Source organism: Malurus melanocephalus, unplaced genomic scaffold (genome assembly GCF_030028575.1).
Source record: "Malurus melanocephalus ecotype Western Australia unplaced genomic scaffold, MMel_1.1 scaffold_466, whole genome shotgun sequence".
Taxonomy (NCBI): domain Eukaryota; kingdom Metazoa; phylum Chordata; class Aves; order Passeriformes; family Maluridae; genus Malurus; species Malurus melanocephalus.
The window spans coordinates 290,061-310,127 of NW_026623698.1; the positions used below are offsets into that span (position 1 = coordinate 290,061).

General features: G+C 41.8%; 1 protein-coding gene across 7 annotated transcripts in view; it reads left to right on the forward strand.

The window, feature by feature from the left end:
• The first annotated feature begins 6 nt into the window (after positions 1 to 6).
• ELF2 (E74 like ETS transcription factor 2) overlaps positions 7 to 20,067 on the forward strand; it is a 33,065-nt gene continuing 13,004 nt past the window's right edge. The window contains exons 1-3 of one of the 7 annotated variants that reach the window (XM_057380679.1): positions 7 to 94; positions 5,760 to 5,964; positions 6,901 to 7,066. In XM_057380679.1, coding sequence (XP_057236662.1) covers positions 5,884 to 5,964; positions 6,901 to 7,066 — 247 coding nt within the window. In that variant the 5' untranslated portion in view covers positions 7 to 94; positions 5,760 to 5,883. Of the gene's footprint in view, positions 95 to 1,418; positions 1,437 to 5,759; positions 5,965 to 6,900; positions 7,067 to 17,934; positions 18,086 to 20,067 lie in introns of those variants that run through there. The other 6 variants (XM_057380681.1, XM_057380683.1, XM_057380680.1 and 3 more) reach the window with 6 other exon arrangements.

The following is a 20,067-nucleotide window of genomic DNA, read 5'->3' on the forward strand; positions in this document are numbered from 1 at the left end:
CCCGGCCCCGGCCCGGCTCTGTCCGGGCGGTGCCGCCGCTTCCTCCTCCCGGCCCGGGCGGGTGACGGACGCGGCCTYCGGATGCACGGGCACGGTAAGGGCGCGGTGCCGGGGTGCTGTCGCCGCGGCGGGCGGGCAGGCGCTTGACAAGCGGCAGCTGCTCTGCGAAGGGGCAGCGGGGCCGTCTCGGGGGCGGCCGTCGGGGTGTGTGGGATGGGCTCGAGGTGTCAGGGCCGGGGGTCGCYTCGGCGGCACCTCCCACCCTCCGCCCTCGGCGGCTGCACTTTCGGTTTCGCGCGGGGCGCGGCGGAGGAGCCGGGGCCGCTCCGCTCCGCTCCCCCCGGGCCGGCTCGCTGCGAGGTCCGCACCGGGCGGAGGGGGCGGCGGGCGGTGCCCGTGGCTGTCAGTGTAAACACAGCCCGCGGCGGCGGGGCCTCCCCGGCTGGGCCTGCAGCCTCCCGGRCCGGRCCGGGCCGRGCYGGGCTGGGCTGGGCTGTGCTAGGAGCGGGGAGGCGAGCGGGGCAGCGCCGAGGGGCAGCGCCTTGTTTACAGAGGGCGTCGGTAGAACATGGCAGCCCGGGCGTGCTGGACACTCGCTGTCATGCGTGCTCGCTCCTCCCGTGCCTCGTCCCTGGGATCGCCGTGCGCGCTGCGCTGCTCGCACCGCGGATAAACAGCACAAGTCTGGCGTGGTTTTCGTTATRCCGTGACTGTAAGAAGGCTGTGCTGGGTGAGCACCAGTTCGTGTTTACCTTTTTTCGATGTGTTCCCTCTTGTCCCTTCCCACTTGAATAATTCACTTTTTYATTCTGCGTGCTCTCTGTCTTATGGCTGGTCACTGTCCTCTTCCCCGTGACTTTTCTTTAGTCATTTAASTTCTTTAGCAAAGACAGAAGAACCTTACTGTCAGTTTAAAAACAGGTTCTSGGTCTACTCCTTATGCCTCTTCCTTCTCATCACACTCCATCTCTGATAGTGAACATGATCAGCTGCTTTAGGAAAGGTGCTGGGAAAAAGATGATTCTTTCGTGTGGTGTCATCAGTGATACACTCTTCATCTCTCAGGTTTCAGTAGTATCTGGTTCAGAAGGTGCCTAAACTTTAGGCTGTTTCACACATCTTTATTTTTAACAGTCTCATAAGCCATTCAGGGGCTTTGCCTTCATAAAGCTGTCTAAGTTAAATCTTACAAATTTTTGATCTCTAGAATATCCTATCAAAGGTATTTACGGAATTTGTACACAGTGCTTCCTTTTAGAAGTGTGTGTGTTGGGGTTTGTTTTTTAGACCTACATCRTCACCATTTAATTTACTAGTCTTTGCTGCTTTATTATGTAAAACGACATATAATTCCTACCCGCTCTGGCATGTGGGGAAGTGGAAGTGATTGTTAAGGACCAACAATCGACTGGCTGGAAAGAGAGGTGCAAAATAGGGTAAGTATATGAGGCTTCTGTCAGAGAGAAGAGAAAGTTTCAGGTATCTTTAAATAGAGAGCAGTGGGAAGAGAGCCTGCTAATAGGATTAAATATGGGAAGGTCCAGAAGAAGCCACAAAGTGTTCTGCAGAGCGCTAATAGTTTCTAATTGATTATAAGCTTACACTTTTTGGGGCTCATCARCTTTAGCTGTTGAGGTTTCAGAGCAAACTTTGCATGTTCAGATTATCAAATTAAATATGTGTGAGAGGAGGTCTTGTTTCTTACTGRATTTGATGCATCATTAATTTGATTTACAGTAATAATTTCTGTGCACTCAGCAATAAAATTATGGCTGTTTTGTATGGAAACTTGGGAAGTATAGTGTGGCTTAGAATACTTTGCCGATTCCTTATTTTGATTTCTGTTTTATAACTTTTAGTGCTTGGTGTAATTTTAAGGTATTATAAACTGCATGGATTGCATGTTCCCCTGAACTTGTGGATGCAAATATTTACTTTGTATTCTAAKTTTTATATACCCCCTGCAACAAACTTTAGCAACAAGTTTAGGGGTTTTTTTCTGCTCAAGCCAGCTTTTTCAATGACATAACTTTTCAGTTCTTAGACTTGTTGAGTTTCAGAAAGAGAAAGCTAATTTGTCATTTCTACTGCACATGTCAGTGTGAATCAGATAGTCAGAGCTCTAAAAATTATCTGGGAAAATGCCTTAAAAAAGACTTTTCAGTCGATATGAATTACAGAATGTGCTATGGTTTATATGTATCGGACTGATAGTGGCATTTACTGCTGTATTTGAAGTTCTGCCTGTGAAAGAACACCTCMGTGCCCTTAGGAAGCCTTGTTCCTGTTAATGGGATTCTGTAGTGATCTTGGCCCATGTATTTCTGCACGTGCAAMTAACTTCATTTTCAAGGCAACTTCTTTAACATTTTTTTTGATTAAACCAAAATAAGGCTGTTTTGGGAAAAAAAAAAAAGCTCTGCATGATGCTACTGCTGGCTGCAGTACTGCATGTGCGGTTTCATCCATGTAGGTATCCGCAGAAATCTCTCCCCAGGTTTTAGGATGCCAGCTGAATAAAAGGAGGACATTGTTCCATGTACTCTTGCGGTGATTCTGAGTACTGTGGGAGCAGCTGCCTCTAGTCACTGCTGCCCAGACTTCCGCATGTTTATCTTTGTGTGTGGGCATCTTTTTTCAAGCATAGTCTTTAGGGTTTGTTTGGGGTTTTTTTGCTACTTTCTTTTATAATGAAAATGAAAGTGTGCTAAAGCAATTTGCAGACTTATATTTAGGATTTTGTTTTGAAGGCAGTCCTAAATAACCTCACTTGACATGTGGCCTAGAAGAGATTACCTTCTCTGCCATCCTTTCCACAGTTTTTCAATTATTATGTTTTATTCTTTTGAGCTGCGTGCTTGCTTCCCTGTTGGYTTGATAGCTGGTTATGCACAGGGGGATCAACTTAAGGTACTGGGTTTTTGTGGGATGTGTTCCTCACAGTTGTGCTTTGTAGTGGTTTTAWGCTTTCTGCCAGAAACATCTGAGAACASTTTGGATTTCTTGTAGGCACACACWTGGATACATWAAGTAGGTCAGATAAATGTGTACTGTTCGATATGTGAATGAAATGGTATTTTGCAGCCTTTATGACAAGTGTCTTGTAGCCTCTGAAAACTTGCTCTAATTGGTTGTCTTAACTAGTGAAAGTTATAAAAAAMTTGAGTCTTTGTTGTGTGTTTTGTACTGGTAAACASGTAGAAACATCTKRMTKTTGARKAMWWKTMYTCAAMAKYMAGAATTTTTCATTTGGTTGGAGTKTTCTTTAAAAATTATTTGGTAATGGAAGCATGTAGACTTATTTTTGTTTTCCAGTGAGATATGTATAAAAATAACAGATGATGCAGCAAAGATGTTTTTGTGGTTGTAAGGGTTRTTCCAAATGTTTCAGAACTAGTTTTTCTCCGAATTTTCCATTACCAGGAAAAGCAGGAGTGGATGTCAGAACTGTAACAACATGGTTTATTGATTTCTTTTGGAAGTGCTAAGTTTATTTTTTTTCTTATATTATTCCATATTCTACTTTACTGTAAGCATCTATCAAGAGAGGAATTAAATTTGTAGTGTGCATTTTTTTGTTTTAATTTTTGTGTTTTTCTGTAATTTAAAGCCAGTTGCACAATTTCTGTGCTGGCTGATTGTATCACTGTGGACAGCCTGGTCTCTTACAAAACTGAGTAATCTCTTACTGTAAGAATGTGAGTCTAATTGTCTTTTGGCCTTTTTGTCTCAGTCTTGGAAAATGTGAATTTCTGAGCTGATTCCTCGAAGTGGCCAGGGAGCTTTTTCCTTTTACAGGAATCGAATGAGGTGCAACTTGCTAGAGAGAGGATGGGGAATGTTCCACTGAAATTTGTGGGAGAAGGGAAAAGTCTTCCATAGATACATAAGACTTAGGGAAAGGGAAGAAGGCAGATGCTAATTTATTCAGAAAGGGCTGTGTCTGTGGGAATCTCACATACGTGTAGGTATGTTGTTATGTTTGAGTGTTTGCTTCAACTTAGAACTTCTAAACCAGGCTGAACTGAAACTCTTTTAACTTCTCACTTTCTGAGCAGTGGGCTTGCTGCTTTCTCTACCCTGGCAGAATTTTGAAAATGTTGCTGACTGAATATCAGTATAAAGTTCAAATCCTGTTATGTAGACACTTTGGGTTCCTTGCTGGACTATTGCAYGTATTCAGTCGGAAGATACCATTGTTTTAATGAATGCTGAGATTTAGCATCTCATGCTTTCTTCTGTGTGTTTTCTTTCCCCTGTAAGGTCCTTGCTAGGATTTCTGCCCCAACTGGAAAACAAGGAGTATCGTTTATGTTCCTGCATTGCCTTGTCTTCCTTTCTGTAGGAAATTGGTGATTCRTGTAGAAATAGATCAGCATTAAATAATCTAAACCTTTTGTAACCTAGGAGACAGAAACAACATGTTTTTGAGAGAACTTGATCTTGTAAAGAGTATTGAGTGTTTTCAGTTGCTGCAATTTGGCAGTTACTTGGCCACCTGTGCAGGATTATAGTACATAAAATATAAATATATAGTAGATGTGGTCTAGTAGATTGTTTATTTGTATTAAGATTTGTTTATTATTGATTGTTTATTTGCATTAATATACTGCATAAGAATGAAATTAGCTTTGTGATATGCTTAAGTGGAGGTACCATATGAAGCACTGTATGTTCTTACATAGCTACAAGTCTGAGTTGAAGGAATAATGCTGATATTTGAAACCAGTTGGAATGTCTGTGCTTCCAAATTAAAGTGCAATTTAATTTTTTTTGGACTTCTGTTTTGGGTTATGATTYCTTGGCAATATTTTTATCATGTATATAAATGGAAAATTGTAGAAGTAARGGTGTTTGCAATAAAACAGATTTTCATTTTTTTTTCCTGATTATTTTAGTGTAATCATAAACAGCTGTTTTTTTACTTTATACTTTTGAATTTAAAGACTTTTGGAATAATTGATAGGCAGATAAGGARTAGGCTTTTTGTTACAAAAATCTGGAGGGTGACAGGTATGTATGGCTCCAAAGGATGCCTGTTAAAGGCTGTCCAGACTGAGTCTTGTTTGGGGAGCAGAGGAGCTCTTRGCTTTCTTTTTAATCAAAAAGTGGTGCTAGCTTTACAAATAAAATTATGGAAAACAAAGTAGTAGCTATGGGGGGGAGGGTTGTGCTGTTACAAATGAAATATTGTTTGGTATGTTTTGTGCTTTGTCATGTAAAGTTGACCACCTATGTGAGCAAAAAAAGCTTTTTTTTTTTTTTTCTAAACTGTGTATATTTTTTCTTTCTTTGAAATGTATCTTGTGCTTATTCCTTGCTTAGTTTGCATCTGTCTGGGAAGATCAGCAATTGTATTTTTTTGCTAGTGTAACCATTCCTGTAGGAAACCCAGTTACTCTGCATGAATCCAAACAAACTTTTCCCTTTATGTGCAAGATTAGTTTAGTTTAAGCCAGCTTCCTGCTATTGAAAAGCAGATTCATTGAGTTTGCCCATTGGAGTATTGATTATAATTTTTTTTCTTCAATATATATATTAGATCCTGTTTTCTTGCCGACCTCATTGGTTGTTGTAGCCTTCTAATGGATGGGTTTTATTAAAAATGTTGGGCCAAATTCTGACTTTTGTTATAAAGCACTGATCTCAATGCTTGCTGATGCCCTGTTTTGATGCAGAAATGCAGGATGTTAGAGTTTTTGTAAACATTGGAAAACTTATAAATTATGTAAATAACTTAAAATTATTTTGTATTTCAGCAACCTCTGCCTAGCTGTTTAAGAGCAGTGGATTGTGAATTCAAGCATTTGATATCCTGAGGTTATCAGCATTACTATCTTCGAGAGAGGTAACAGTTCTCAGAGAATCTTCAGGGGATGCACCATGACATCAGTAGTGATTGACACTGGAGGCTGTGCCCTGGAGTTTGACAGCAATGGAATAAAAAATCAAGAGGTTAGAAAAGTAAATAGCATTTATTTACTCTCTTTGCACCTTTTATCTAATTTGAAAGAAAAAWTCATTGTAAACTTGCTTTGAAAACAAATTAAATGGATCTGAGGTAGTTGTTTGAGGAAGAAGAGTGCAGCCATTTTTCAGATTTCTTTTAATAGAATRTTTTGTTATCACAGAGAAGTGGAAGCAGGAAGTTCTGAAGCCTGCAGTGCAACTGTAGACTGGATTTACAAAATTATATTCTGTACTAGGCTTTCTTTAAAGATCTCAGATGTGTCTTGAGATATAGAACAAGTTGAGCAGAACAATACAAGGCCCTCTTTTAAAGTTAGCCAGTTAGATATTTTGTTGTATTTTGCATTCTTATCAACAAGTAATAAATATATTTTACTCTCCTGTAGCTTYTAATAAATAGAATCTGACAGGGGTTCTACTTCTGCAACACTGTAACTGATTATATATGCTTTTACTGACATTTTGGTCCTTGAAGTAGTCAGTTCTTCTGTAATAGCTTTTGCACTTAACCCAAAATGTRTGTTCATAACACACAGGTCAGATGTAGGTATCTTGCAGTGCACAGGCAAAGCTTTTGTTACATTTCATCAGAGGGAGAGGAACACTTCCCACAGCTGAATGTCTTCATTAGAAAGTGTGCTCTTTTCCAATATCTTGAAGCTGTCTGGTATTTTAAAATTTAAATTTTCCTTAAACCCAGGGAAATAACTTTGGCATTCAGGAAGCGCCTTTGATGGCTGATAGCTATCTTTTGTTCTTTTAATCTCTTGCTTTGGAAGAAAATTTCCTTTAAAAATATTTAAAATTATCATCGTTCCATAAAGAACGTAAGAATGTAAGAAGAAAATATTGACGTAGAGTTCAATAGTGCAGTATTTAGAACATTTTTTTTTATTTCCTTTTCTTTTTTTTTTTTTTTTGTTGTTGTAGGAAAATGAGCCAGTCTCTGAATTCCCAGCAGTGATTGTGGAACCAGTTCCTACTGCCAGATTAGAACAGGGTTATGCTGCTCAGGTCCTGGTTTATGATGACGAGACTTACCTGATGCAAGATGTAGCAGAGGAGCAAGAAATTGAGACTGAAACTGTGCAAACAGGTAGAGTTTTGTTGTTTTTTTTTCTTCCATGAGTTTTTTGTACTTTCAGAAATCCCCAAGGAATGTGCTTACTCACAGGACGGGGATCTTGACCTTCTCTTTCGTTTAAGCTTAGTTTTGCTTAGGCTTCAGTGGTGACAGGATTACCTTGGCAGGTACAAATGACACATTACATTCAGGGTGCTAGATTGTAACACTGTGTCTTCTCCCTCATGAGCAGGCAGGTCTTCATTTCTGTCTTTGCTATGTACTTATGCAGGSAGTTTGCTACACAGCTAAACTTGGAGTTTTAAAATCAGCTGAGCCAGGAGGCTGGTTGCAATTCAGTTTTACAGTGTGTGTGGGCCACACAACTGCAGGGCATTGGAAAAGAGGGACTGCGTGGCTCTATTTACTCCCATCTTCCAACTCTTGCCTCTTCTTGTCTGTCCGTTCCCTATCCTGCCTTTTTGATCCAAGAGTTGTTTTATTGCTGSTTTGGTGGCAGGCGTGGGTGGCTCAGGGGAATGGAGTTGGGCTGTCCCTTTATGGGGAAAAAGCCTAGTTGACTGAAACGAACTCAACTATTTATAAAATCAGTTAGGAATGAAGAAAGGAGTGGAGCTTCGGTGTGAAAGTGGACCTATTTAGTGATAGGGTGTACAGAAAGATTTTTGCTTTTCTCCAAAGAACATGATCAGGAGATTTGCATTTTCTGAGGGGCACCAGAGTATGTTTAAAATTTCTGAAGAAATAGAAGCTGTGCTGCTATAGCAGCCTAATTACATCTGARTGTTGGGATGTGATTCCTGCTGTCCTTCTGACTTGCTCTTCTGTTGCTTTTCATACTTCTCTAAGCTAATTTTGCAAGAAAAAATATAGCAAAGAGATGCACAACTGTTCTGTATTTTTGTTGGGTTAAATTTCTGCTGGATTAGCAGAGGGTTGGAGTAGGGAGTATGTAGAACTGCTGCCAAAGGACAGGTCCTTTTGGGCATTCCTTACTGAACTGGTGAGACCCRCTTGACATGGGTAGCATGTTTCTATCCTGGGCCTGGCTAATTTAGAGCTGGAGTTTAAAATCATTATGTCAGGAAAGCAAAACAAAGTGAGATACTGTCTCAGCTGTTTAACTTGGCATCCTGGTAAGTCTACGTGCATTCTCATCAGATTAGGTAAATTTAAATTTCAGTGTAGAATTCTCAGTAAACAGTTGATGCAGTTACTCGTCCATCCATCTCAATTTGGATGTTATCCTGTAGCATTGCAGCAAAAATGACATGCATCAACTTCATAACGTGTGTATGAACTAATGGTTCAGGTTTTGTAACAATACTTAAAATTCCCATTTACTGAAATGTGTTTTGAAAGAAATAYGTTAATTAGAAGCTCAACGAATTAATGTAAAGAGAAGTTACAAAATAATGCAGTTTTTAAATTTAATGTATGACTCTGGTAATAAAAATTCTAAGATTAAGGTAAGTGAGAAGTGAGGGTATTCTTCCCAAACTGGGTTTTGCAACTAAAGTTTTTATTTGAAAACCTTCAAGAGCTTACACTTTGAAAGTTTTTGTATTCAGAACGTGTTTATTAAACATTAAATATGCTGCTTCTTGTAAGATTTCAATAGATTAATGGCTAAATTAAAGGCTAACAGAACAGTTATTTTAGGATAAAGAGTTGCTGCAAATGCTCTTCATGTTTTAAAGCATAATTTTATGGTAATAATAAATTGGGGGAAGTGACAATTAAAAACTTGCAGTTCTTCTATAGGAATAGTATTATGTAAGCTACTGTTCAAAGAAAGGGACGTGAGTGCTTCCAAGCCTTGATATTTCAAAGTATCGTGTTAAAATTTGTAAGGCAGTTGATATGATAATTTGATGTTTGTGGCTGGAGATGTTAAGAGATGTGTATTGACTGCATGTAGTTTGTTGATTTTTTCTATGCTGCTTTTACTTTAATTTCACAGTTTGATATTAATATGCCCTTAAAAATTTAGTATGATAAGATAATGAAATATTAAAATCAGTTCAAATATTTATTTAATAGTTTTGATCTAAGGGGCAGTGAAAAGCCAATTAACAGTGGAAGAGAAACTAAAATTAATGAAGATCTTAAAAGCTATGAATGCACATCAGTTCCCACAGGCCATCTTTTCAGTATTATCTGTGTAGTGTATACACCATTAATCCAGTGTGGTTTTCATGGTGTAATTATACATGACAATGAGTAATGGTTCTTGCACAGAACTTAAGTCCAGTGTTTGTGAAAGAAGTGCTTGGTTTAGGCTGTTCTGCGAGAGGCATTCTTAGGGGACATGTGTTATGACCGACACATTTTGTTGGAAAGAGAGGAGCTAGGAGAAAGCTAAGTGCCTTTCTGCAKTATTTCTCATACAGAGGGATAAGATGGGTGGAGAGAAAGTATGAAAGCCCCAAGAAACATTCATTTTGATAATGCACCATTAGTACCGATGAATTGCAGGACAATGAATCTGAGTGTGCTGGTTTTTAATTTTGTAGTAGAGGTGATGGGCTGTGGGTAGGAAGCTATTTAATGTAGGAGAGGGGGTAACAGGTGCCATGGTAATTGTTAATGAGAAAGCAGGCTAAGGCAGTAAACAARATATAATGTTTAAATGTTTTTCTCTTTTTGTTTGATATTCTTTGGAGTGGTACCTTTAGATTGTTGAGGGCTGAGTCACAGCCTTAAAATTTTTTTACTGCAATGGTGAAAGTGGTTTTGTATCATGAAAGATCTGTCCTTCTTAAGAAGTTTTTAATAATACTCAAATTTTATTGTCTTTCATTTCCTTCAGAGTTTTCTGTCCTGAAAGTAATTAGCCCTTCRGTTTTAGKATTTATTCAGCAAAACCTTTTTAGTTTACATAATAGTGAAAGCTGTTTTCTTTAAAGAAGCAGTCAGTCTGAAGTTAACAATTGCTACAGTTGTGTTTACTTTGTCACCACGCAGGGCCCATAACATGGATGTGTAGATGTGATAATGGGATAATCTAATTTTGGGATTTATCGTAGGAGCAGTATGGAAGATGACACAGTCATGGTCTGCAGATCTTAGGCATGGGTGATGCCTACTCTTGGCTAATGCATCAGTTCTTAAGTATTGCCAYTGTAGACCCTGATTTGTTTTAGTGAATCAAACAACTTGTATGAATAGTATAGTTTCCCTTATTTTTTTGTTAATTGTCAAAGCACCAAATACCAGTCTGGGATTTTTTTTTTGTCACAGCTTTAAGAGGAAACAAAACTACTATCTTCAAGAAGCTGAAATATTATTCAATTGGTGAACTGTTGCCAGTTTTTTTTTAATTTCATGTCCTGTCAGAAATCCTCCCTGTGGTAAAAGTTGAAAATCTKTTTTGATTCTAAAACTGTTATTGCCACAGGTGGGTGGAAGTTCTGCATGAAAAAATGTGGATCTGAAAATGAGCCTTTCCAGGGTGGAAAAATATTGGGCTGCAAAGACCAGGAAGTTCAGTTGAAACTATCTCRTAAATTGATAGCCATTCTTAAGGAAGGAGGATGTTGAATCAACAGGGAGTTTAGASTTAACTCTCCTCTAATTAAAACAAATCGTTAAATAAAACACATACTTTAAGGGAAATCTTCTTCAGAGGAAATTTCAGATTATTACTTACGCAGTTATCACCATGGGACCCAGCTTTGCATATCTATATCCAATCTTTAGTTATTGTCTGTTCTTCTTTCTGTCCTTATATGCCTTCCCTTATTATGAATAAGATCGGTGAGAACTTTACACATTGTCTCGGTTTAGAGACAATTCTGGGAGAAAATGCTCTGGAATTAAGGTTTCCTCTAAAGAAAAGGGTTTGAGCCATCCCTTCCCACTGATACAAAATCAATTTTCTGGATGAAAATATAAAAAAMCCCATTTATTTAACAAACAAAGTGCCTGCAGAACATGGAGAAAACCCCCAAAACTGTTAGATATTGAACCTTCAGAACCTTAACCCCCCCACCCCAGCAAAACAAACAAACCCAAAATGCCAGAGGAAGGGAGAAAGTGCCAAGCACGCGGTGAGAATAACAAAAGGGTGGATGGTTTTGTTTTAGGGAGGGGAAGAAGGTCCACGGAGGAGCTGGGGGAAGTTCAGATAGGAACCTGGTGAACCTCTGATGTTGGTCTCCTCTTCACAGCAGCAGATGAAGCTGGTGGATTTAGAGTCCTTTYTTTTGTTGGTTCAGCTTCTCCTGAGGTCTGGGCTGAGTTGGGGTGTCCCTGCGGCTTCCCCGCCGGTCTTTGCTGACCGGCTCCTGCCCATGGGCTGATTCGAACCAAAAACTAAGCTGAACAGTCCAAGAAAAAGCAACAGAAGCTGTCAAGGAATTGCTATTGCAGTCCAGGGAAAATCTTCTTCCCTAAGCTAGCAAAACCCAAGCTAGCTAAAAGCAACAATGTAGCCTCCGATTCCCACGGCGAGCCTAACATTGGGAAAGTGAAAGCTTGAACAAAGCCCATGCCCGTGTTCCCCCGGTTCCTGCCCCTCCCCCCGGACTGGCCTTAAAGCTACAGGACCCATTTCTGGGCATAAAGTAGATGATCAGGAATAGAGACTCATCATAAAATTACCCCAAGACACACATGCAGAGAGACCATTTCCTTTTGAGAACAGTACTGATTATGAAAAAGAAAAGTTTGGACATTCTAACAAACTTGATTAAACTCTCATTTCAAGTTGATGCTGTCTTCCTCAAGAGCTGACAGAGCCTATGAGCTAGAAAAAAACAAGATAAAACTTTGCTTGCTCTACTTTAAGAACTGAACATCTCTTACACACTAAAGGGTTAAGAGTTTGTCCTTTGAATGTCAACTAATTTTATTTTTCACACCATGCTGCTACTGCTGCTACATCCATGTGAATCCTCATTTTGCCAAGAAATACATTGCATTTTTGCTAGTTAAATGTTGATAATCATGAGGCAAAATGATTTCCCTCCTATTGCATGTGCTGTTGTGTAGTGCTTGGAGTAGTTATGCCAAGGGCATATATTTCTGTTTTCAGTAACATTCTTAATTCAGAAACAAARTGCAATTGCAASTTAAATTTTTGTCATCTTTGTTGGTGTTCCCTKYGCTGTGAAATTAAGGAAAAGAGCTCGTCGTGGTTTGCACCCTGGCCAAATGCCAGGCACCCRCAACGTCTGTTCACTTACTCTCCCCTACCACAACTGAGCAGAGGAGAGGGRAAAAAMCCCAATAATTAACACAAGGATTCATGAGATAAGGAACCRAGAGGRAAAAAATGCTCCAAGGACAAAACAGGCTTAACTTAAGTTGCTAACTGAATTCATTACCAACAGAAAGGATGAGGATAATGAGGAGTAAAATAAGCTCTTAAGATACCGTTCTTCCCCCCACCCCCTCCCTCCTCCTCCACAGTTAGCACAGGGAGGACTTGGTGAGGGGATTTGGTCAGTTCAACACCAGGATGTTCTTCTGCTGCTTAGGGAGGGAGGTCTTTCCTCTGCATCACCATCTCAAGACTGCTGATGGCTTGAGGTCCCTAATCCATGGCAGTCCCCCAAGGCCAGGCTGTTCCATCTTGGGAGCAAGGCCTCTCTCTSTAGTTCTTTCTAGATTTCAGGTTTCTGCYKTGCAGCATTCAGTGCATTCATACTGAAAGCATGCTGCAAGATTAGCTAYTTTGTAATRAAGCCTAATTTAACTACACTATTTTGAGCRYAGCTTTTWTTTTCTGAGGCTGATGTGAGGCTAATTYAATGGCTTGCTAGTGCTACTGTGAAGACTCAGCCACAGCATTTTACTAATGTCAGCTGAAAAATTAGGAGTTTTTTATCTTGAAATTAGAATGTGATAGGGAATCCAAACCCATTGTGGTATGAGTGCACAAGAGTTACTGGTGTTCATTTATCAAAAATACAGTGAAAAACTATTGAAAGTAATAATTTTTAAAGGTGATCTGCATATTAAAAGGGAGATTGTAGTTGACAGCAAATGTTAGGATGAGTGTAAAGTCATATGTGTTTGAGCAGGATATTTAGTCCCTAAAAACCCTCAGTGGGCTTATAGAATAGATGTTTATTGTTTTCAGAAAAGTCTTAAGGACTTCAAAATGGAATTCCTCAAGTGGAAAGACTTCAAAATTTGGGACAGAAAAATTGCTTCGGATTGCCATCGTTTATAGGCCAGCCTGTCACCAGTCTCAAATACTGTTAATATTGTAAAATCATATAGAATGCTGTGCAAAGACCTGACTTACCATTGTCTAATGTACTGTCCTAGGAAGAATTTCATTATAAAGCAGGGAAGTGTAAATATTGATTGTGGGTTGGTGTTATTTTTTTTTCCAAGACAGCTGAGTTTTCTTACTCTGCATACGCAAGTTATAATGCTGGAATGTAAACACTTGCTATTCTGATTAGTTTGTCAAAGGAAATGTCAAATCCTGAGAATACATTTGTTTTCTTTGTTTGGAATCACTAATTGCTATATGAATAGTGACATCAGGATCCTGAGTCCACTCAAAGGTGCAGATTGAGACAGACACATGGCTTTGGTATTGTTAGACTTCACATGGTGTAATCAAGAAGATAAGCTTGGCATAGACATGAACCCGTTTCCTCAGTGTTTCCCTGTTTCTTCCAGGGACACTTTTTGGTTATTTTACTATTTGCACATTTTCTCCAGTGGATGGTATTGATTGTGTTGATGTGCTGATGTAACAGAATGGTTGCATTTTCTTTTATGTTTTCTGACATTTGACTGTTAAAAACACTTCTTTGTGTTGGTACCTTTGCTATGCAGTAATGGCTATCAGCAGTTTGATGGCCTGCTGTTAAAGACAGCAGCTACTTCTGTAGTTATTAGATGGCAGTTTCTTTAGGATCCTGGGCAAAACTGACCTTTCTGTAACTTCAAAATTGGTAGATGGTTTGGGCACTTAGGACAGGGCATGCCTGGACTTCTGAAATTACTTGCAGCTTTTTGAGTGCTGGTCATTACAGGATTGTTACTCTGTTACAATATTCAAATTCTTAGACTGCAAATAATGCCCTCAGGTTGCCATCTACCCTCCATTTACTTGAGTCCAACAAATCACCTGTGTAAGAAGAAGCAACTCCTTTATGATAATTGCCTATTCCCGGGCTATCTTTTTCTTACTAAAATACAACTGGAATTCGCTGGAATTCTCTGGCTAAAAGTAATTAAATGGACACAGTTTTTTCTTTCTGGTTAATTATTTGCTGTCAGTGGAGGAAAAGGGTGCCATTGGAAGGTTATATTTCTAGCATTTCAAGCTACCATGCTTGTGAAGTAGTTTTCCAAGAAAAAATGCAGTCTGTTATCAAAGAATGTTTTTATCATATTTGTGAGAGGTGTAGGAAAGGCAACTTTGCATAGGAGGCTATGGGAGTGGAGCCTGACAGTTCCTCTATAAGCACTGAATGCTCTGTTAGTTTTGAGGACTGTTCAAGGAGATGCTTAAGATAATTGATGATCTTATTCCAATCCAATTCTTCAAATCTGATGAAACCAGTTTTTCATATTTTGAATTTACATATGCTGTCTTGGATGCAATTAGTCACATCTGGTTGCTTTTTTTGAATTGTCTTTCATTGTTCAAGAGAATCAGGATGATGTTTAACTGGTGTATATTGCAGAGAAGAAGTAATATATTTCCTTTAATGKGAACAAAGTTGTCTGTATCCCTTAACCAGAAAGCATGAGCTGATAGGTATTTTACTCCTGTGTTTTTACAAATATGGAGATACAATTCATTTCCCTTGAAGTTGATTGAAGTTACTTAAGAGTTATGACTTCCCTTGAAGTTACTTAAGAGTTATGACAAACAGGAATGTAGTTAGTAGAAGCATAGTTTTGAATGGTAGCTTTCCAGCTTATTAAACATTTTGACTGGGTGTTTTTCCTGGCAGTTGGTAAATATAGYATGTAGGTGACTGACTACCTGACTATCTTGACAGCTGAACCTGTGGGTTAAAAAACTACAACAATACTTAGTCTCTCTGTACTAACAGTAACCAAATACTAACAAAAAACCCCCAAATATATTAACAAAAACCTCCCTTAACAATAAACTAGGTTAAATAAACATGTTTCTTGAGTGTCAAAGAATGGTGCTGGTTGGGGACCTGTTTCTCTACTTTTTTTAAAGTTTCTTTTCATGCCAGAGAAATACAAGTACATCTGCAATTTCCTGTGGCCCTGTTCCATTACAGTAAGCATTTCTTTCTTTATTGGGCTGTCCACTGAGTAGATTTTGTAGCCCTCTTTATTAGCCTAAAAAGGAGACTTTAAAATAGATTGAAAAGTTAAGTACATGTTTACTTTTTTCCTGTKGASTSTYTTTTTTTTYCCCCTGAAATAATGAGATTTGATTAGCATGACAAATCAATTAGCATTCATAAAATACTAGAAATCATATAATTGAAACAGATGAAACTGCAGGACTTTTGRAGAAAGTTKCATTCYTCCTTAAAGACATATTATGCTTTARTATTATATTTATAAATACAAAGTATGCATAGGTCAAAATGATCATTTTGTATATTTGTTGTGACTTTTTGCATATTAATCTTGAAGGTGCACAGGCTCAGACTCTTTTCAACTGATTGAAATACATGGAGCATCCAATGATACTTTTTTTTGAGGGAAGAATCAGAACATTGTGTGCAGCTGTTCAAGTCCATTTAATGTGAACTAGCAAACAGTGTGTGAAGTCTGTGCTTGCAGTAGTAATAAATGCTACTTAGGAAACTGGTATTAAACCAAGAGCTTCATGTTTAATACYCTCTTTTTTATTTTGGACCTGTGGGGTTTTTCAAAAGTCACACAGTGCCAATTACTTGCATGCACTTATTCAAGGAGTCTGCACATCGCAGGCAAAACTTMGTTGGGTATGAGTCAAACACTTCAGTTTGTGACTGAAAGCTGCAATCAGTAAACAATCCTCATTGAATTACACAGCAAACAAAAAAGGAAAACACTGAGAGCACCTTTTCCAAAGTATGGTAGTGTGAACTCCTGTTGGCACAGGTGTGGATCTTCAAAGCCATTTAGTATTTCAGTRCAGCTTTTTATGTGGATCTAAACAGACAAACTTCTAAACTGCATTTTATTGCTGTGAAACTGATGGCTTGAAGATTAGGTAAATTATAATTTTTAACAACAGGAGGTACACAAAGGACAAAGTGACAGCGTGACATGGTTATTCCAGTACTCTGTATGTAAACAGAAGCTATGGTGTTGCTAAACTACACCATGTAAGGCTTCCACTTCAATTTGAGGATGTTGTAATGAAGGACTATTAAATTTTATTGCATGTTTAAGTGTGTGCCTACCTAAAATGACTTTTCTTGTCCTTGGGCTTGTCCCCACTAGGAAAATTTCTTCTGGAGAATACAAGCAGAGTCCCCTAGTGGAAATATGCTGACGGAAGGAATCCTTGTTAGGACTTCTGTTCACCTCTCTAAATAAYAAAAACTGACGGGAGCACTCTGCTRTTGGCAAACTGGATCTGCATGAGAGCTTTTTATGCTCACAGCTGGCTAGTTGCCTTTTTTGTCCATGCTTCTGTCTGGAAAGAGCTTGGCTGGCAAAATTTTAGCACAAACCCGTCCGTAGATAACATGGSTTGAATGTGAGAATAAATGATGACCACTTGATGTCACAAGAGGTCTTGCACTTTATCTGATGAGGCAATGAGCAAGTTTAATTCCTTACAACCAGGAATAGATGAGTGCAGTCTACAAAATGCCTGATTTTTAACTTGTGTATTATAATGTATAAATATAGTCATGAAAATGTATTCCTAAAATGCAAGGAGTAGGATTTGTCARGAGTTTGAAGCACTGAATTTGCCAGCTGGAGGTTGTTTCGGTGCTGGGGAAAATTGCTTCTAAATAGTTCCTTATGATCTAGGTCCTAGGACTACTGAAAYATGAGAGGAGAAGAGATTCTGTATTGTCAGATTGCAGCTGGTGCCTTTCACCTTCTTTTAAAGGAACTGTGAAGCTGTTGTGCTCAAGGAAGCCTTTGTAGGCAGCAGGTATTTGCTTGATCCTTGGCTTAACAATATAAGCCAACTCAGGTTATGTGGGGTTAATGAAGGAATTCCTGTATGTATTTTCCGTGCATAGCTTTGTGTAAGACACTTGTTTTTTCTTCGTGTAGYTGCTCTTTGCATGCAGCTCTGAAGTTTTACCTTGTGAGTAATCAGCACAAGGACTTGGTGGGAAGTGTGGAGTGTGTTTGACTGGTGCCTCTGTCCAGGGGCCTGGCAGGGAATGCTGTGGTGTTACTGAAGCAGGTGTTCTTCAGGGGCGAGAGGATGCAACCCTAAAAAGATGGTAGTGATTTGGGGGTTTTAAATTGAGAATGCATTGAAACTTCTTTTTCAGCCCACAAGTCTTTTCAGAGAGTAGATTGGATGAAGGGTGGATGGAGCCTCTATCTAAAAGGAATCAGCCCTTTTACTGAGACGAAGTGGTTGGCAGGCACGGAGGACCGAGCTTTTCCGGCAGCTTGTCACTAACATAGGTGCCCTAGAGACTTGTCAAGGAGAAATCCTGTTAATGCGTCAGTGATCGCCTCGKTGAGGACTGTCCGGCTTATCCTGGTAGGCGGTGAGAAAGCGTCCGGGAGCTGTGGAGAGATGGAGGGGAAGGCTTTTCGGGGCAGCGCGGGGGCGTTGCCCTGTGGCGCCGTGCGGCTGTGGGGCCGCGGTCCGTCCGGCGGCTGTCCCCACTCGCGGGCGGCCCCGCGCTGCGGCGCGAGCCGGCGCGGCACTTCCTGTCTGGGGCGGGCAGCGGAAGGACCGCGCGCGCCGCCCCGCAGGAAGCGCGCCTGCTGCCGCGCGCCGTGGCGGTGACCGCTCCGCCCGCCCGCGGGAGCGCGCCTTGCCGCCGGCCCTTGCGCGCGCCCGCCCGTCAATGTGAAGCCGCTCCGGCAGCGTAAACATGGCGGCGTCCGTGCATGAGGGGCCCACGAACCAGCTCGACCTCCTCATCCGGGCCGGTGAGCTGCGCCGCGCGGGGCGGGAGCGGGGACGGGCCGGGGGTGGGGGGGAAGAAGCGGCGGCGCACGGCGCGCTCCGGTAGCGGGCGGGAGGCAATGGACGGCAATCAGGAAGTGATCACCTTGGTAGCGACCGGCCCGGCGAGCGGCCGGCCCGCGGCACTTGACCCCCGGCGCGGGTGGCAGCACCGCGGCCGCCGTGCCGGGAGTTGCGGCGGCGCGCGCGGAGGAGTTTAGCGGGGTTTTGGAGGCTGGGGCGAGAACCAGGAAGTGCGCGAGGCTGTTGTCCTCCCGCCTCCCCCCGGCCCTCCCCTCGCTGCGAGCGCCACCGCCACGCTGTCTGAGCGGGCAGGCCGAGCGCCGCCGCGCACCGCACGCAGGGCCGTGACCCGGCCTCCCCGGGCACCGGCACCCCCGCACGTGTCTCCCGCTTTTCTGCCGCCTGCCCCCGGTGCCCTTTTAAACTCTGCGCTGGCGGCGGGGCGGGAGGAGGCGCCATCGGCAGGGCCGCGGCCCCACGTGTGCGGCGCGGGGGGGCGGTGGCGCCCCCTCCCCCACGCGCGCCGCGTAGCGGAAGCGGCGCGTTCCCTCGGGCCCCCGCTCGGGGGAGCGGCCGCCGTTGGCGGGCGGGGGGCGGCGGCCGCCAATGGGCACGCGGCGGGTGCGGGAGTGGCGGCGCGGCGCTGGCGGCGCTCACGGCACCGGAGGGAAGCTGACTGTAAACACGGAAGTGGCAGCGCCGCCGCTGCACGTGGCCGCACCTGCCTGCGGGCGCCCCCGGCGGGCGGGGAAAGGGCGGTCGGTTGCGCCGGCCCGGGCTGAGCCGCCTCTCCGGGCAGCCCCGCGGCCGCGGCGGGGTGAGGAGGCACGAGACCGCGGGAATTCCGTTCCCTGCCGCCGGCTCGTGTAGGTGCCACGCTTCCTCTGGCCGCTCCTCGGCGCCGTCAGACCTTGCAGCCCCCGGGCACAGCCGCTGCCGGGAGAAGGGCCGYTTATCCGAGCTGTAGCACTTTCTCCGTGCTGCATTCAGAGCCCTGAATGGTTTGGCCTCTTTCCGTTTTGTTAAATCTGTCTGACAGTAGGATACTCCAGTGGTCCTAGGACTTCTCCTAAAGTGTGGTAGAGCCACACTTCGAACTGGCCCAAACTTCAAATGCAGTGTCAAGCGTTGAGTTCTCCACAGAAGTTGTACCAGTTCTGATTTTATTCATTCATTTACAACATGGAGCTCACCTTCTAAAAGTAGTTATTGGAACCATGAACAGTAGAGTGTAGGGCATTATAGGTAATGAGTTATGTGGTACCTGCACATGAACTTACAGAGAGTCAAACTTAATACTGGCTTTGCATTGACATGGCAGTAGGTTTTTACAAGCCTAAGGTAAATGTTCTGTCATTTATCAATGTATTAAGATACTCTTTTTTAAAAGGGSCAAATAATGTAATCTTTATCATAGTTTATTTTATTTAATGTGGAAAAATACTCAGGGTTTTTTGGAGATGGGTGACCGAAATCCCAGATATGCAAAAATACCCCACTACAATGCATTGAAGAACTATTCTGCTGCATAACAGAAAAGGAGTAGGTCCTAAGCATTTAGACAGTCGGGTCTACGATGGAGCAATAGCTTCAYTTTGCCAGTGGAACACAACTCCAATTTCTGCAGGTCTCAATTCTGCAGATTTCRGTGAGTTGTTTTCTACTTTTGATTGTCCATGAATAGAGAAGGTTTTAGTAGTTGATCATTATGACAACACCTTCTTAAGTCACTGTAACTAGATTAATTGTGATCCGTCCCTTAGATAAACAGCAAATGGCCTTTGCATTGCTCTTTTCTGATGTCCTTTCTCATACTGATGTCATTAGCCCAACCAACTTCCTTCCTTTTTTTTCTCTATATTTGCATTGTAGTGAGTGATACAGATACCTACACATCTAGTATTCCCATCATCATACTATCAGGGTACCATATCTTTTTATT